Raw genomic sequence first — 17,132 nt, forward strand, 5'->3', positions numbered from 1 at the left:
GGCGCGCGGGTGAGACTCACCGCGGGAGAGGGAGTGAAGCCGTAGGGGGCGGAGCCGATCGATCTTCTCGGGCTCCAACGCCCTCGGCCTGCCCGGGGTAGGGGTCAGACGCCGCGCCAGGGTGGGCGGTCCTGGAGTAGTGGTTTGGGAAGATGTGGGGCGGCGATCGTCTAACGGGCGCTGGTGCAGCAGGGGTGGCTGTGACGGTGGCCTTCACCAACGCTCGTGACTGCTTTCTCCATTTACCGCGGCGTCTCGTGGCTCAGCTGCATCTGCTGCAGGTAACGCGCCGACCTCAGGACACCAGAACGGTAACCTGGGATCGGACGTGGCCGAGGCCTTCCCGGAACGCGGCGGCCGCTGAGTTCTTTTCTCTCAGCCGGGTCCCGGTGGTCTCCTGGACGTTGCCGAATCGCTCTAGGCCGGAGTGACGGCGCAGGGCAGTTCCGGGCAGTCTCTGCTGCCCCGAGGTTAACAGTCCATATCTTACACTTTGGTTAAAGTAGGATTTGAAACATCCTAGTATTCTAAAAATCCTCTCCATCCAGGAACATTCCTTACTCCAGATGGGAAAAGCTCTTGAGAATTTGTATGTTTTTATTATTTTAAAGTGCCCACACTCGCCGGCGATTGCCAAGTCCCCGCACTGCCACAGTTCGGGCCTCTAGGGGCAGACTTGGTTTGTAGAGCGCGTGTAGGTTAACTAGGACTGAGTGCCGCGTCTCCCACGAGCAGGAGAGGGTCATAGAATAATAACTCTTCCCTGCATTGGCAACCCCGAACCGAGCCGAGTGGTGCCAGGAATGTGCAGTGGAATTATGCCCATACCTGCATCATATACGTAGTTAGGTTTACTTGGACTTATGAGGTCAGGATGTGGTGGTTGTGGTATTTCACATTTCTAACCACTGGTGGAGATACACATCCTTCCCCCGCTCCCCCCCACCCCCCCAGCATCCAGAAGTACCTCATACATGCTAGGCAAGGCTCTGCCACTCAGCTACATTCCCAGCCCAGCATGCAGATTTCATAATTAAAAATTGGTACACACGGTCTCAATGAATTTGAGTTTGCTCAGTAGCAAAAGGATGCAATATTTGAAATATTTGTCCGGTACCCACTACTGGCGAATCTGTGCAAGACATGTTGCTGTTTCTTCTTGACCTATAAGAGTTTGCAATATTTAAAAGTTTGCAATAAAGAACCCACTTTTCATCTTAAGCCACTTTCCTGTAACTGTTTTTCCAGATATTTTTGTCCATCTTTCCATCCTTTCATCTTGCTATTACTTATTTTTGCCACTAAGTAGGCAGGTTTTTTTTGTTTATTTGTTTGTTTTACACTGACAGGCTTCTCCATGGCTCCAAGGAGGCAATCACCAGTTTCCGGGTAGAACTTGGCTTAGTGCTCTGTCAACTTTGTACGAGATTTTCAGTGTGTTTTCAGATCCAAACCTAATTAGTTCATAGAAATAAACTGTCCTCCTAAAGAGTTTATACGAAATCTTTTTACAGTAACTCTGATTTGTTCCTTAGATGTAGTTGTTACATTACATTACATTCATCACTGTTTAAAAGGTTTTAGTGATCTTGATCTTTGTTTTAAATTCTGAGTCAAGAAGTATTCATAAATATTAATTAATGGGCATCTTTTTAAATTTAAATATCTCCAGCCCTAGAATAAATTGCTGTTTCTTCTTGACTTATATCAGTAGAATAACCAACCCCCAATTATTGAAGTAATGCTTATGTTTTGTGAACATTTTTAACAACAAAATAAAGTTACTCATAATCCTAGAACCTAGAGATAACCAATACTAACACTTTGAATCTAGGTCTCTTTGTAATCTTTATTTTTTAAAAAATGAGGTCCTAGAGCTAGGGACTCAGTTGATAAGGTGCCTGCCTCACATTGCACAAGGCCCTGGGTTCAAAATCCCATGCATAAATAAATAAATAAATAAACCCCCAGCACCAATAGATAGATAGATAGATAAAAATCCATCCATCCATCCATACACACATACATACATACATTCATACATACATTCATACGGTCCTATATACATAGACACATTTTGTGTCCTGCTATTCTCACATGGTATTCTTATCAGTATTTTATTTGTTAAAAGTTTTTTTTTGTACCAGTGATTGAATCGTGGGCCTTAACCACTGAGTTACATCCCCAGACTTTTAAATTTTTTATTTTGAGGCAGGGTTTCACCAAGCTGCCTAGGGCCTAAATTGTTTAGGCTGGCCTTGAATTTGAGATCCTTCTCAGCTAACATTACAGGCATGCACCACCACACCCTGCAAGTATTTGTAATTAAAAAAAATCTCAGGTCACTTGGATGCATGGAGGAGTTGAGACCCACTGATGTAGAATCATAGAATGTTGATAGAAAAAGGACCTTAGGTATGTAGATCATTTTCCTACTTGTACACATCAACTGGAACTGTTAGGCCAGTACCATTTTCATCCATTTAATTTTCCCTCTTGTCTACAGCTCATTCTGTCATCCAGACTAGCCTTCTTACTGTTTTTCTCTAACGGATCTCATTCACACTTCTGTTCATTTATTTGTACCATTCTTCCCCAAGACAGTTTTCTTTCTTCCATACAAGTGCCATGCTATTAAAAACAATGTAATCCTTCGGCTGGGGGTGTGGCTCAAGCGGTAGCACACTCCCCTGGCATGCGTGCGGCCCGGGTTCGATCCTCCAGCACCACATACAAACAAAGATGTTGTGTCCGCCAAAAACTAAAAAAAAATAAAATAAAATAAATATTTTAAAAATTCAAACAACAACAACAATGTAATCCTGCTCTCTTCAGGAAGCTTTCTGATTCTATTGCCTGCATTGGTCTTCTTTTGGAAACTTCAGGATTGTTTATGTGATACATCTAATTAATTATACTCTATTCTGTTTCAAGTATTATTGCCAAATTGATGATGACTGCATACTCAAGTAGATATTTAACTAGGCTTTCTCATCCTTGGCCTTTTTGACATTTTAGGCTGGCTAAATTTTTGTTCTAGGGGGATGACCTGTACATTGTAAGATGTTGGGGGATTTTGTTTGTTTGGTTAGGGTTTTGTTGTTGTTGTTGTTTGTTTGTTTTTGGTACCAGGGATTGAACCCAGAGGTGCTTAACCACTGAGCTACATCCCCAAACCTTTTCATTTTGAGACAGGATCTCGATAAGTTGCTTAGGGCCTCATTAAGTCACTGAGGCTGGCTTTGAACTTGGGATCCTCCTTTCTCAGATTCCCAAATTACTGGGATTACACGGGTGTACCACTGTGCCCAGCAATTTTTTCTATGTAATAAAATTGATTTTTCCTTTTTCTAGTGAGCTGACAGGTTTTGGGGAGGGTTTTTTTGTTTGTTTTTTGACATTTCAGGGCACATTTCATATTTTTTTACTTAATGTCTCTGGTTTTAAAAGTTTCTTCATATTAAATAGAATTGATCTGGATTGTTTGTCTCTGGCCTGAAACCCCAAAGAGGCATCTGGGGCTTTTTCACCTTTACTCTTGTAACCTCAGCTCACACAGTTACAGCTGAAATGTAACTGAGGACTTTTGATCCCAAATTCAGGGCTGTTTCTACTTTATCAAACATTACTCAGTTGAAAGGTTTTGTTAGCTGGAGTTAAGTGCCATTCTGTGAAAATTGTTAGAATAATGTCACAGCTAAGTAGTGTGTAACAACCTCCAGGTATACACAATTTTAATAACATGGCTAAAGTACATTATATTGCCTCAAAAGGTCCTTTGAAATTTGTCCTATTTAAAGAAATATAAGGTAGTAAAATTTAGTGTATGTGAATAAATTTGATAATTAGTATTTTAACTTTAAGGAATTTATTTTGATAAAAATGAATTTAATAATACTGAAGATTCCTAAGATGATAAGTCTTGATGGCTATTAACCAAGTATTTACTTTTTATTAAAAATGATATATGTGGATCTGGGCTATAGTTCAGTGGCAGAGCACTTGCCTAGCATGTGTGAGGCACTGGGTTCGATCCTTAGCACCACATAAAAATAAACAAACAAAGGCATTCTGTCCATCTTCAACTCCAAAAAAAATTTTTTTTTAATGATACCTGTATGATAATGCTCATGATGCAATGTTAGGTGCGGGGAAAGAATATTAAATTTTGCTTATAATGCAGAACTGTGCAAAAAATTAACTTGCACATAGAAAAAATTTAGTAAGAAATAGACATTGTTTACATGGTTGTCTTTTTCTGAGGGAAATATCAATAATTTCCTATTTTCTTTCCATATTCATATATTTTCCTATAATGAGCATAAGTCTTTAATCATAAAAAAACCGTTTTTAGTTCTTGGCCACAAACTGACATTTTATATAGTTGCTTTTTGTTTTTGTAATGGTTTTGAGGTGGAACCCAAGGCCTCATATTTTCTAGGCAGGTGGTCTACCTCTGAGCTATACCATCCCTTTTTAAAAAATTAATTTATTTGTTCTCTTTAGATACTCATGACAGTAGAGTGTATTTGACACATACATACATGGAGTATAACCTGTTGTAATTAGGATCCCATTCTAAACTGTTGTTCATGGTGTGGAGTTTCACTGGTCATGTATTCATATATGAACATAGGACCCATCCTTTTTTATTTTATTTTGAGCCCTGTTGTCATTCTCTTGCCTTGGCCTTCTGAGTAGTTGGAATTACAGGCATGTACCATCATGCTCAGCTTAATTTCTATTTTAATGAGAATAAGTTTTGTATTTTGCTCTTTTCACATATATTTCCATAGTTCTGTGAAATTTAAAAGCTATTTAAGAAGCTGCATAACATAACATTTCTGGAAGGGCATATAAAAAGTTATTAACTGATTATCTCTGGGAAGAGGGACCTTCCCTCATGTTTATTCTTTTGTGTTTTACGTTATGTATTTATTACTGATCAGTCAACCTATAAGAGATTGTATATTCCATCTAATTGGTGTTTCATAATTCTGAATTATATTGTTAACATTTTTAAAGATCATTATGTGTTTAGAATAATTACCCTTATATGGAGTTGATTCATTCCAGGACCTTCATTCTATGAAGCCAAGGATAGTACTAAACCATGTATTTACCATTTTTTCCTATAAATGTATACGCAAATTTAATGCGTTTTCTATCATAAATAAGCACTTACCATGCACTGAGGTGTGATTTGGGTGTGATAGCAAAACTAATAAGTTTCTATTTCCTTCTTCACAGTTTCATAGGTAGGTTTGTTTTTACTGTAGATCTTAGCGATTTCTGCACATGGAGTTTTTCTTTCCTTATTGAGTTATGAATTTTCACCTTTTCACTTAAAGGAAACCCTTAAGTTCTCTCTGGCATACATATCTGAATTGCCAGCATTATTACTCCTGTGCTTTGGGACCATTGTTAATAAAATATAAGTTACTTAAACTCAGCACTGTAATACCAAGACATTCATTGTGACAACTATTAAGTGAATAATAGGCAAGTAGCATATACAGCATGAATATACTGGGCAAAGGAATGATTCACTTCCCACACAAAACAGAACCAGACAGTGACTTCATCCTACTATATTAGAACAGTGTACAATTGAAAACTTCTGAATTGTGTATTTCTGGAATTTTCCATTTAATATTTTTGGGTCACAGTTGACTATGTGTAACAGAAACTGGAAATCAGAACTGCAGTTACATGGGGACTAGTGTACTTGTTGACTCATATTTTGCTGAAGTAGTAGACTTTAGGTTATTTAATAGTTTTTCTATTGATACTCATTTAAGACAGTGCCAAGTTTTCACTATTGTAGAAAATAGTGCAGATATCCTCTGATGTGGTTTGTTTTTTCTTCTTAGTAACTTGAATACTCAAGTAGTTATATATGGCTCAAAGGCTATGTAAGTTCATTTGTCTACCTATGCCATTTTGGGGGTTTTCTGGGAATTGAACCCAGGGCCACATACCATACCACTGAGCTATATACCCCACCCATATTGCCATTTTGAATTCTGAAATGGTTGGATCAGTTTATAATGCTGTCATAGGAATATAGGGATATTGGTTTCATCAATAGCGTCACTGGTGTTGGGTGTTAGAAAGGGTTATAGCTTTTTAAATGCTATGATAAATGTGGATAACCAAGGTATCAATTTCTAGAGAGATTTTGTTTGGTGTGTGACTTGCAGTAATAATTTATATTAATTTGGAAGAAATTAAACTTTTAAAATTGTTTTCTCTCCCTTTCCTTATACAAATAGAATCAAGCAATAGAAGTAGCCTGGGGTCATCAGCCTGCATTCTTGAGCTGGGTAGAAGGCAGGCATTTTAATGATCAAGGTGAAAATGTGGCTGAAATAAATAGACAAGTTGGTCAGAAACTTGGACTCTCAAATGGGGAACAGGTAAGCACATAATGATGACAGTGACTTTCTTCTAATAATATAACAGTGGAAATAGAATTAAAAGTTCAGATTTTTTTTTTTTAAAGGAAGTGAGATGACACCTGACTTACATGCTAATTTGTAACCCATCTAGGATATTCAAATACATTGTACTTTGTCTTTAAGTCATTATCTTCAGGTTAAATGTGTTTCCTACTCAACTTTTATTTTATTATTTTATTCATTTTCCAGGTTTCCAAATTTTGTTTTTATGAAATAATTTTTCCTTTATGAATGACTAGGTTTTACTATTATCAAATTTCACTTTCTTTGTTTTCACACATATTTTCTAACCTTTTATGGTCTTACTATTTTGTCTTGCCTATGAGTTTAATGTGCTTAAATTGTAAGCCACAAAGCTTAAGCTCTCAGGTCTATTTCATGCGATGCTGAGGATTGAACCCAGTGCTTTGTGTATGCTAGGTGAGCTTTCTACCACTGAACCTTAACCCCAGTCCCCAATTTATTCTTTTTAACTATAGGAGTAATACATTTATATTATAAATATTTTACAGTTGAAAGTAAGAAATAATTTTTCCCTTTATCTAACCCCCACCTAACAACAAACATTTATTATTTTTTGGAATCCCACTACACTATTAGGATCTAAAGAATGAGGTCATTCTTATTTTCTGCAGTTTTTACCTTACAAAATATATCACATAGGGCCTGGGGTTGTAGCTCAGTGGTAGAGCACTTTCCTAGCATGTGAGAGGCACTGGGTTCTATCCTCAGCACCACATAATAAATAAATAAATAAATAAATGTAGTTTGTTCATCTACAACTAATAAAATATTTTAAAATGTGTAAACATATATTATATAAATATATATTATTATATAAATATATATATATATATATATATATCTCACACAACTTTCCATGAGCAGTCATCCCTCAGTATCTGAAGTAGATTCTTTGCAGGACCTCCATGGATACTGCAGTCTGCAGATACTTGAGTATCTTATATAGAATCATGTCATATCTACATGTATCCTGTTTATATCCTGCTGTGTGCTTAAAGTCATGTCTAGATTACTGGTTATACCTAATACAATATGAATGCTATGTAAAGAGTTGTATTGTTCAGAGAATAATAACAAGAAAAGGATATATTGTTCAGTACAGGCATAGTTTTTTTTTTTTTTTTCTCCCTAAATGTTATCCATAGTTGGTTAAATCTGCAGTTGTGGAACCTACAGATACAGAAGGCCAATTGTATTATAAGTAATATGGATCAAATCTTCCTATGTATATATGATTCTCTGTGGTGGTAATACTACTAAGCCAATGTTTCCCAAATAATCATTGATAGGAGCTGGATGTGGTGGTGCATACCTGTAATCCCAGTGTCTCAGGAGGCTGAGGCAGGAGGATTTCCAGTTCAAAGCCAACCTCAGCAAAAAGTGAGGTGTTAAGCAAGTCATTGAGACCCTGTCTCTAATAAAAAATACAATATAGGCTGGGGATGCCCCCGAGTTCAGTTGCCGGTATTAAAAACAAAAACAAAAAAATGGAATCATTGATAAGAGCAGAAAGAGGTCTGGCTAGGCCAGGGGTCCTTGGCTTCTTGTTGGTCAGGAGTTGCTTTGTGCTTCTTCAGAATCCTGTACATACAGGTTGGGTGTCCCTTATGCTTGGGCCAGATATATTTCATATTTTGCAGATTTTCAGATTTTGGAATATTTTCATAGACTTTTTACTTTTTACCCCTTGGAGCATCCCTATTCCAAAAGTCTGAAATCTGAAATGCTCCAAAATTTGAAGCTTCTCTTCAGAAAGTTTTAAGATTTTTGGACTAGGGTACTCAGTTTATAGATGTAATAATGAAAGATTTAAAATGTGAATTATAATGTGCAGTGGAATGTACATTTAAAATTGTGATAGATGGGACTAAATTGCTTTCTATTACAAATTTCCCACAACATTACATGATGGTGCCATATCCTTTTAATGTTTTCTGAACACAGACTAATTTTATTTATGCATGATTTCATAATGAGAATAGGTCACTAGACTTCAGCTGAGCCTAAATTTTTGTGAGAATCTTAATGTTTTGGCTCTAAAAGACCTGAGAAATCATTAACTGTAGTACCTCGTTGTACAAACTTAGGAAAATGGAATATTTTGCTCAGGATTACATAGCAAGATACAGTTTAGCTTGATTTAAATACATTGCACTTTTCCTATGGGAAACATCAGTTTCCTAGTGCTAATTTAGATGTCTTAATTAGTACTTCAAACAGTGCTACTTGCTTTTAATTCTCATTTGCTTCTAAGTGACATTTGCCTGATTTTCTACAGATCCTCCTTTGTAGCACTGTCACTGAGACACTGTCTTCTAAAGTGTGGAAATAAGAAAGTAAACTTGCTAGACCAGAGTCTTTAGCTTTTTGATAGGCAGAAGCTGCTTTGTGTTTCTTCCAGAATCATCCCCTTCAATGGAATGTAAAAGAAGTATGAGGCTAAATTGACTAAGGGAGTATAGGATGAAGTACCTAGGGAAATTCTGTTCCAGTTCACAAAAGCAGAGAGGAAGAGCTGTTTATCTAGAATGTTTAATACTCAATGGCTTTGGATTTTATTCCCTTAATCCCCAGAAATGCCCATAGAAGGGGGAAAAAAGTAAGATGCTAGATTCTAGCTTATTGAGACATATTAGCATTTCATATATTCATAGACTTGAATGATGAGGTATTTGACTTATTTTACTTCCAGCTATGAAGGATTATGCTTCTTAATAATTGTCTCTGATCTCTATTTTAGTGTTTTTCATTTTTCTAGAAACAGCATGGCTTAAAGTGAGTTATAAAACCAACAATAGCAAAACTTATAGAAACAAGAGTATTATATTAGCTTAAGACATGATTTGACAGCATTCTTTTTTTTTCCTTTTTTAACGTATGCTTTTCTTTTAATTATTCTGATTTATTTTTAAAAAGTATTTTGTGTTTGTATGTATTTTCCTTTTTTCTATAATTAGTTGTGAAACAACTGAGTACATCAAGGCCTAACTAAAAATAAGTACTTAGTAAATATTTGTCACATGAATGATTATAGATAAACACACACAGGCCCCTTACCTGAAGAAAGAACTTATTTTCTAGGAATACAGGAAAGTTTTTTTAAAGTAGCTTTAAATTTTTTATTTATTTTTTTCAGGTGTTTCTCAAGCCATGTTCTCATGTGGTGTCTTGTCAACAAGTGGAGGTGGAACCCCTTTCAGCAGATGATTGGGAGATACTGGTAAAGAAAAAATAAGGGACTGGAGATATAGCTCAGTGGTAGAGAGCTTGCCAAGTATGTGGGAGGCTCTGAGTTCAATCATCAGTACCAGGGATAAAAGGTATTTACAGCTGGGCAGAGTGGCACATGCCTGTAACCCCAGTGACTTTGGAGGCTGCAGCAGGAGGATCACAAGTTGGAGGCCAGCCTCAGCAACTTAGTAAGACCCTGTCTTAAAAAATAAAAGGGCTGGGGATGTGGTTCAATAGTAGATTATCCCTGGTTCAATCTTCGGTACCACAAGAAAGAAAGGAAGGAATGGAAATATCTCATTTTAAGGCTAAACTACTCAAAATATCAGTGTCTTTAGGATTTCTCTGAGCCTCATTCTGAGTGGATGTGGTTATAAGAATGAATTGATAACAGATATTTAAGAGAAGGACTATAGATTAAAAATTATACTGTATTCATGATTTATACTCAATGAGTAGATTTTTAATTGTTCTTCCCACATTAAAAAAAAGAAAGAAAAATGGGTAACTGTGAGATGATGGATATGTTAATTAGCTTCACTGTAGTATGTTCTTGTTATCTATATGTATATATAGATAACATGTTTTATAGATAATCAAGTTATATAGATATACTCAAGGTTTATTAAAGTGAAAAAGAATGAATTGAGATTTCTTTACTAGACATGGAATGGACAAAATGTAAAGTGAATTAATTATCTTTTGTCTTGGTTCCAGGAGCTGCATGCTGCTTCCCTGGAACAGCATCTTCTAGATCAGATTCGGATAGTTTTTCCAAAAGCTATTTTTCCTGTTTGGGTGGATCAACAAACTTACATATTTATCCAGATTGGTAGGTGCTGTTATAGTATTTGCCATTGTACTCTAAACGTAGCACTGAGTCCAAAGCAGAAATGAATATCCACTAATGAGCTCTGTTTTCTACATAGTTGCACTAATGCCACCTGCCACTTATGGAAGGCTGGAAACTAACACCAAACTCCTTATTCAGCCCAAAACACGCCAAGCCAAAGAGAATACATTTTCAAAAGCAGATGACATAAGTGGAAAATTTTATTTTTATGGAGGAGATGGACAAAAAGGAATAACAGAAGAATTTCAAACCGAGCAACTTCAGTCAAATACTTTGGGAGTCATTGGGACTAATGAGACAGACTCAGAGGTTTCAGTTGATTCATCATCAATACCAAGCTTATGGACTATGATAGGTAACATTTTTTCTTTTGGATCTGAGAAGAAACAAGAAATATCCTGGGGTGCAACTGAAATCAGTGCATTCAAAAATACGCAGTCAAAGGTTGTTCCACTAGACAATATATTCAGAGTATGCAAATCTCAGCCTCCCAGTATACACAGGACATCAGCAACTTCTGTGTTTCACAAACACTGTGCCATTCATGTATTTCCATGGGACCAAGAATATTTTGATATGGAGCCCAGCTTTACTGTGACCTATGGAAAACTAGTTAAACTACTTTCTCCAAAGCAACAACAAAGTAAAACAAAACAGAATATCCTGTCACCTGAAAAAGAGAAACAGATATCAGAGCTACTGGATCAAAAACAGATTAGCACAGATCATGGTCAAGAAGCTGATAAGACTTGTGTGCTAAAGGTAGTCTGGAATGGACTGGAGGAATTGAAGAATACCATAAGATACACCAAAAATGTAGAATTTCTCCATCTTGGGAAAGTCTGGGTTAGTATGAATTTTATAGTTTAGGGAATAACTTAAGATGCTTAAACTTCCCCTAATTTTGAATTAGAATAATATTTTATACATAAATTAAAAACCAATAAGGAATACAGTATCTAAAATTACTGAGGTAACATATTTCTGCTTGCACTAAAAGTTCTTATTTGGGTAAAGATTGTACATTTCCCAGACAAGTAGACTTGGATAGGTATAGTCCCAGAAAGGTCAAAATTATTTGCCTGGGGTTGCATAGCTTGTAAGGGAAAGAACTAGGATTCAAGTCCAGACAGATTGAATCTTAGGTTCATGCTCAACATGGAGTGCCCTACAAAGCCTTACATCTTTAATACATGCAGAGGATTTGTTCCAAGTTCTTGAAAGCCCAAAAAGGACTTTTTATATATTGTGAAGATGCCTAGTGTAGGGAGAGAACCAGGACATGAGACAGACTTGCTGCCCAGAATGGTACCTAGCTTGGGACATCCCAAAGCTGCTTACCCTGCTGGGTATTTCCTCTTTGACTTATGTAAAGCAGAGAGAGGAAATTTATGTGACATGAGTCACCAGTCTCATTTGTTTGAATCACTGAGAAGGGAGGCTTCATAGTGATTAGATGGAGGAAACTGTTAGCAAGGGGAAGAAAAATCAAGGGGGATAGTTGTCGTCTTTGTAGATTTCTTTTACTCTCATGGTTTTACCTGTTTTTTAAGTTACCTTATGCAAGTAACTTAAAAATTTTTAATCTGTTGGTTTTAATTTATTTGACCCCAAACTGTTATTTCTGTTAGCTTTAAACCATTGGTTTACAAGATCCCACTGCATCTTCAAACTCACATTCTCTGACACTGAAGTTGTGATTTAGTTGTTTTTGCCATTAGATAGGAATCTCCTTTTAGTTCCTTGAAATCATGGTGAAAAGAGGGTGAAGAAGTACCAATGGCAAATATCTGGGGACCACATAAGAAAGCAATAAGGAGTCTGTACTTCCTGTTCATCATGAAGAAGAATGATGGGCAAAGAATGAGAAGTGATAGTAATTGCTATTAGGTATTCAAACAGGCTTTACTTAAGAGGTCAAAATTGATAACTTGGAAATACAACTAACACATTAGTGTTGATTTGAGCCTTTATACCCTGTGCAGTGTTTTGTTTTTAAAAACAGGAAACTTAGTTAAATTTGTCTTTCTAAAATTAATTAATTTTTTGGGCTGGGGATGTGGCTTAAGCAGTAGCGTGCTTGCCTGGCATGCGTGCGGCCCGGGTTCGATCCTCAGCACCACATACAAACAAAGATGTTGTGTCTGCCGAAAACTAAAAAATAAATGTTAAAATTCTCTCTCTCTCTCTAAAAAAAATAAATAAATAAAAATAAAATTAATTAATTTTTAACTGATACATAAAATTGTACATATTAGTGAGGTACCATGTAATGTTTTCATATATGTATACACTGTGTAATGTTTAAAATGTATTAGTCGTTAAGTGATAATATGCACCTTGAGTTTTTATGCTTTTGTCTACCATTAATATGTCCATACTTGCTATTTTACAAATTTACACATTTAGTAAAGTGAGATTAAAGTCTTTATGCTTTCAGTGCTTACTGGTAAGGGAGATGAGAAAAAAATTTAATATCTTTATTGAGATAAAATTTAAAGTGTACAGTTCACTTGTTTTAGTATAACAGCTGTGCAACCATCATCTCAATCTAATTTTAGAATATTTCATCAATGGGAATGAGAAATTTTACTCTTTGCCTTTTAGATTAAGTTTCTGTCTGAATTTAATTATATGGCAGATTGTAATTACCTTTGTCCACTTCATCTTTTTTATTGTTTCTTAACTTTCACAGATAAAGACTGCTCAAAGATTGCCAGTAACATTTAATTTGAATATAGTTGTATCATGGTCTAAAATATTTGTATTGTGGATAAAGTCAGATACGTTCATTTAAAGCTCTTAACTCTGAAGATTATATCAACAACAACAAAGAAAATTGGGTTAAGTTACAATGTGTATGTTATAACAATACCTGTACTTCCATCTGATTGTATTATTGCTATTGTCGGAATGTTTGTGTTTCCCTGAAATACATATGTTGAAATCTACGCCCCAGCTGATAGTATTAGGAGGTGAAACCTTTGTGCAGTGATTAGACCATGAGGATGAGGCCCTTGTGAATAGGATTGGTGCCCTTATAGAAGAGACCATGGGAGCTTATTCACCCCTTCTACCATGTGGAGCATAGCAAGAAGGGTATTCTCAACATGAAGGACTATGAAGAGAACCCTCACCAGACACCAGATCTGCCTGTACCTTGATCTTAGACTTCCCAGCCTCCAGAATTGTGAGAAATGAATTTCTGTTACTTATAAGCCATACAGTTTACGGTATTTGTTATAGAAGCTCAAATTAAGATGGCTGTTTGTCATGATAGTTTCTATAAGTCACCTGAATTCATAGACGCTAATATCAGTATTTATGCTATGAGATTTGTTTTATTAAGCTTTGAACATAATTGTATTTTTGTTTGTTTTTAAATTTCAGATTCCTGATGACTTGAGAAAGAGACTAAATATAGAAATGCATGCAGTAGTCAAAATAACTGCAGTGGAAATTACCCCTAAAATTCCAAGATCTCTAAAATTACAACCTAGAGAAAACTTAGTGAGTTCAAATATATATGTTATATCAAAATATTTATTTATATGAGTTATGAAGTTTCTTGTTAAGTAATGTGTGCTTCTTTTTGCTAGAAGGACAAGTATTCTTTTTTATTATCTTAAAAAATGTGTAATATTAAACATGCCATTTTTAACCATTTTTTAAATGCACAATTCAGTGGCATTAACTATGTTCATAATATTGTGCTACCACAAATAGAAACTTTGCATTCTTTAAGTAAGGACTCCTCAGTATCCGACTTATTTTACTTATAGTCTTTTTCAAAGTCTCGCCATATCATGGCAGGTGTTTATACATGTATATATAAACACACGTGTGTGTTTATATACATTCATTATTTATATATATATACATACATACATACACATACAAATGTTTGTGTGTGTGTGTGTGTGTGTGTAAAACTTTTTTAACCGGGCTGGGGATGTGGCTCAAGCGGTAGCACGCTCGCCTGGCATGTGTGCGGCCCGGGTTCGATCCTCAGCACCACATATAAAACAAAGATGTTGTGTCCGCCGAAAACTAAAAAAATAAATGTTAAAAATTTTCTCTCTCTCTCTTAAAAAAAAAAAAGCAACCTTTTTTAACCATTCATCTGTTGATAGACACTTGGGTTATTTCTACATTTTACAGGTTATTTTGTCTTTTAAAAGATTAATATTTTTGGGCTTGGGGTCATGGCTCAGTGGTAGAACACTAGACTGGCACATGGGGGCACTGGGTTGGATCCTCAGCACCACATAAAAATAAATAAATAAAATAAAGTTATTTCGTAGTATCCAGCTACAACTAAACACACACACACACGCGCGCGCGCGCACACACACACACACACACACACACACACACACATATATATATATATATATATATAATTTTTTTTAAAGATTGTTATTTTTGCCAGGCATGGTGGCACATGGCTGTAATACCAGCTACTCAGGAAACTGGGACAGGATGATGCCAACTTGCGCAACTTAGAATCTGTTAGAATCTGTCTCCAAAAAAAAGGCTGGAATGTGGCTCAGTGGTAGAGCCACTTGCTTAGCAAGTTTGAGGCCCTGGGTCAGTCTCCAGTATTACCAAAAAAAGAAAAAAAAAGATTTTTGCCACATCTATGTAAGTTTTAAAATTTCTGTCATTTTAATATTTGTGTTATAGCCTAAAAGAGGGTTATCCTGTTTTACTTTTCTAATCAGTTAATTCTTTGGAAATTGATATGGTTAGGAAATGAAATATTAAACTTAATTTTGAAACCTTTTAAATAATGTCATATGTACCAGTTTGGGTTACTAGTCCTCAAATTACTATTAATATAGGAAAACAATTATTACATTATATGTTTAAGAAATTTCAAACATGATTTAAACTTTTTCTGATAATTGAGATGGCACTTTGATTTCTCAGGATTGTGATAGTTGTTATGCTGTGGAAAAACCAATTTAACAACTTTCTAGTTGATGAAACACCAGATAAGCTAATTTGTATTATCTGACTAGAGAAGAGGAAGACATATAAAATAAATATTATTTTCTTAGCAGTATGTAATTGACCATTTAACCCATTGACTATACCACGCACAGGGTTTTATTTTAACTTTTTGGTTAATGATCTTGGTATTTTTCAAATACTAGATCCCATATGTTAAAAAAAGAAAGAAAGAAAAAAGAAATAGGGGCTGGGGTTGTAGATCAATGGTAGAGTGCTTGCCTAGCATGTGTGAGGAACTGGGTTCAATTCTCAGCACTAAATATAAATAAATAAAATAAAGGTCCATCGACAACTAAAAAATTTTTTTTAAATACTTATTGATCATTAGATTTTTTTTGGTCTTAGTAATCAGGTATTATTACAAAATTCCTTCCCTATTCTTAATTGCATATTTTAGTGGAAGCTTTGATCTTTGGCAGGTCTCTCTGGATTATGATTATGTCATTTGGAATATGAAGTTATTCTGAAGGAACTATGGGTTGCTTTCTAGTCCCCAAATTTTTAATTTCAGATAGTTCTCAATTTATTATTTAGGTATTTAATAACATTGTCCAATAATATCCAAAGAAGTAACTATTTTTGTGATTGATTGCTTTGTGCAGTACTGGGGATTGAACACAGAGGTGCTCTACCATTGAGTTGCATCCCCAGCCCTTTTTTAAATTTTTTATTTTGAGACAGAGTCTCACTAAATTGCCAGGGTTGGCCTCAAACTTTTGATTCTCCTGCCTCAACCTCCTGAATTGCTGGGATTATAGATGTGTGCCACTGTGTCCAGCTATTATTATCATTTTAAGAATATATATATATATATATATATATATATATATATATATATATATTTTTTTTTTTTTTTTTTTTTTGGTTTATATGGACACAATACCTTTATTTTATTTTTATGTGGTGCTGAGGATCAAATCCAGTGCCTTACACATGCTAGGCAAGCACTGGGGTTACTGGGGTTCCAGGCCTGTGATCATGTTCTTAACTAAACTTCATCAGCAGATCTAAGCTTGACTATGTATGAAATGGATCAGAAATAGTTTGAGAAATGGTAGAATAGAGGTCTGTTTTCCTAGGCAAATATTACTATCTTTTCTAGATGAATTTTAATTAATTCTGATTTTTAATTTGGAATAGATTTAAAAGCTTAATTTAAAAACTTAAAAATAAGTCATGTTTTTCTTAGAATTTCTTTCTACCTTTGAATGATTTATTAATACTCCAGTTTTTTAGTATATCTGGGCTGTGGGCAGCTTAAAAAAGAAAATAAATAATGACTTAAGCATAGAAGGGCTTTCTCTTTCTCTTGTACACGGGAGTTTGAAGGACTTCCTTGGTGATTAAACCATGCCATTGACAATCTAGACTCCATTGGTCTTTCTCTTCTCCATCCTCAGCTTTGACTCTTCTCCTCTTAGATGTAAAAAGTTTGTCATTCAGGGGCTGGGATTGTGGCTCAGTGGTAGAGTGTTCGCCTAGCATGGGCGGGACCTGGGTTCCATCCTCAGCACCACATAACAATAAAGGCATTGTGTTGTGTCCAT

The 17,132-nt window shown here is 35.5% G+C and overlaps 1 protein-coding gene across 4 annotated transcripts in view; it reads left to right on the forward strand.

The window, feature by feature from the left end:
* Positions 1-17,132, forward strand: part of PEX1 (peroxisomal biogenesis factor 1) — a 66,487-nt gene that overhangs the window by 17,112 nt on the left and 32,243 nt on the right. For 2 of the 4 annotated variants that reach the window (XM_081288424.1, XM_081288426.1), the window contains exons 1-6: positions 65-281; positions 6,276-6,419; positions 9,622-9,705; positions 10,434-10,548; positions 10,646-11,415; positions 13,960-14,079. In XM_081288424.1, the coding sequence (XP_081144550.1) occupies positions 153-281; positions 6,276-6,419; positions 9,622-9,705; positions 10,434-10,548; positions 10,646-11,415; positions 13,960-14,079 (1,362 nt within the window). In that variant the 5' untranslated portion in view covers positions 65-152. Of the gene's footprint in view, positions 1-62; positions 282-6,275; positions 6,420-9,621; positions 9,706-10,433; positions 10,549-10,645; positions 11,416-13,959; positions 14,080-17,132 lie in introns of those variants that run through there. The other 2 variants (XM_081288425.1, XM_081288427.1) reach the window with 2 other exon arrangements.

This window comes from Spermophilus citellus, assembly GCF_964194105.1.
Source record: "Spermophilus citellus genome assembly, chromosome: 3".
Lineage (NCBI taxonomy): Eukaryota > Metazoa > Chordata > Mammalia > Rodentia > Sciuridae > Spermophilus > Spermophilus citellus.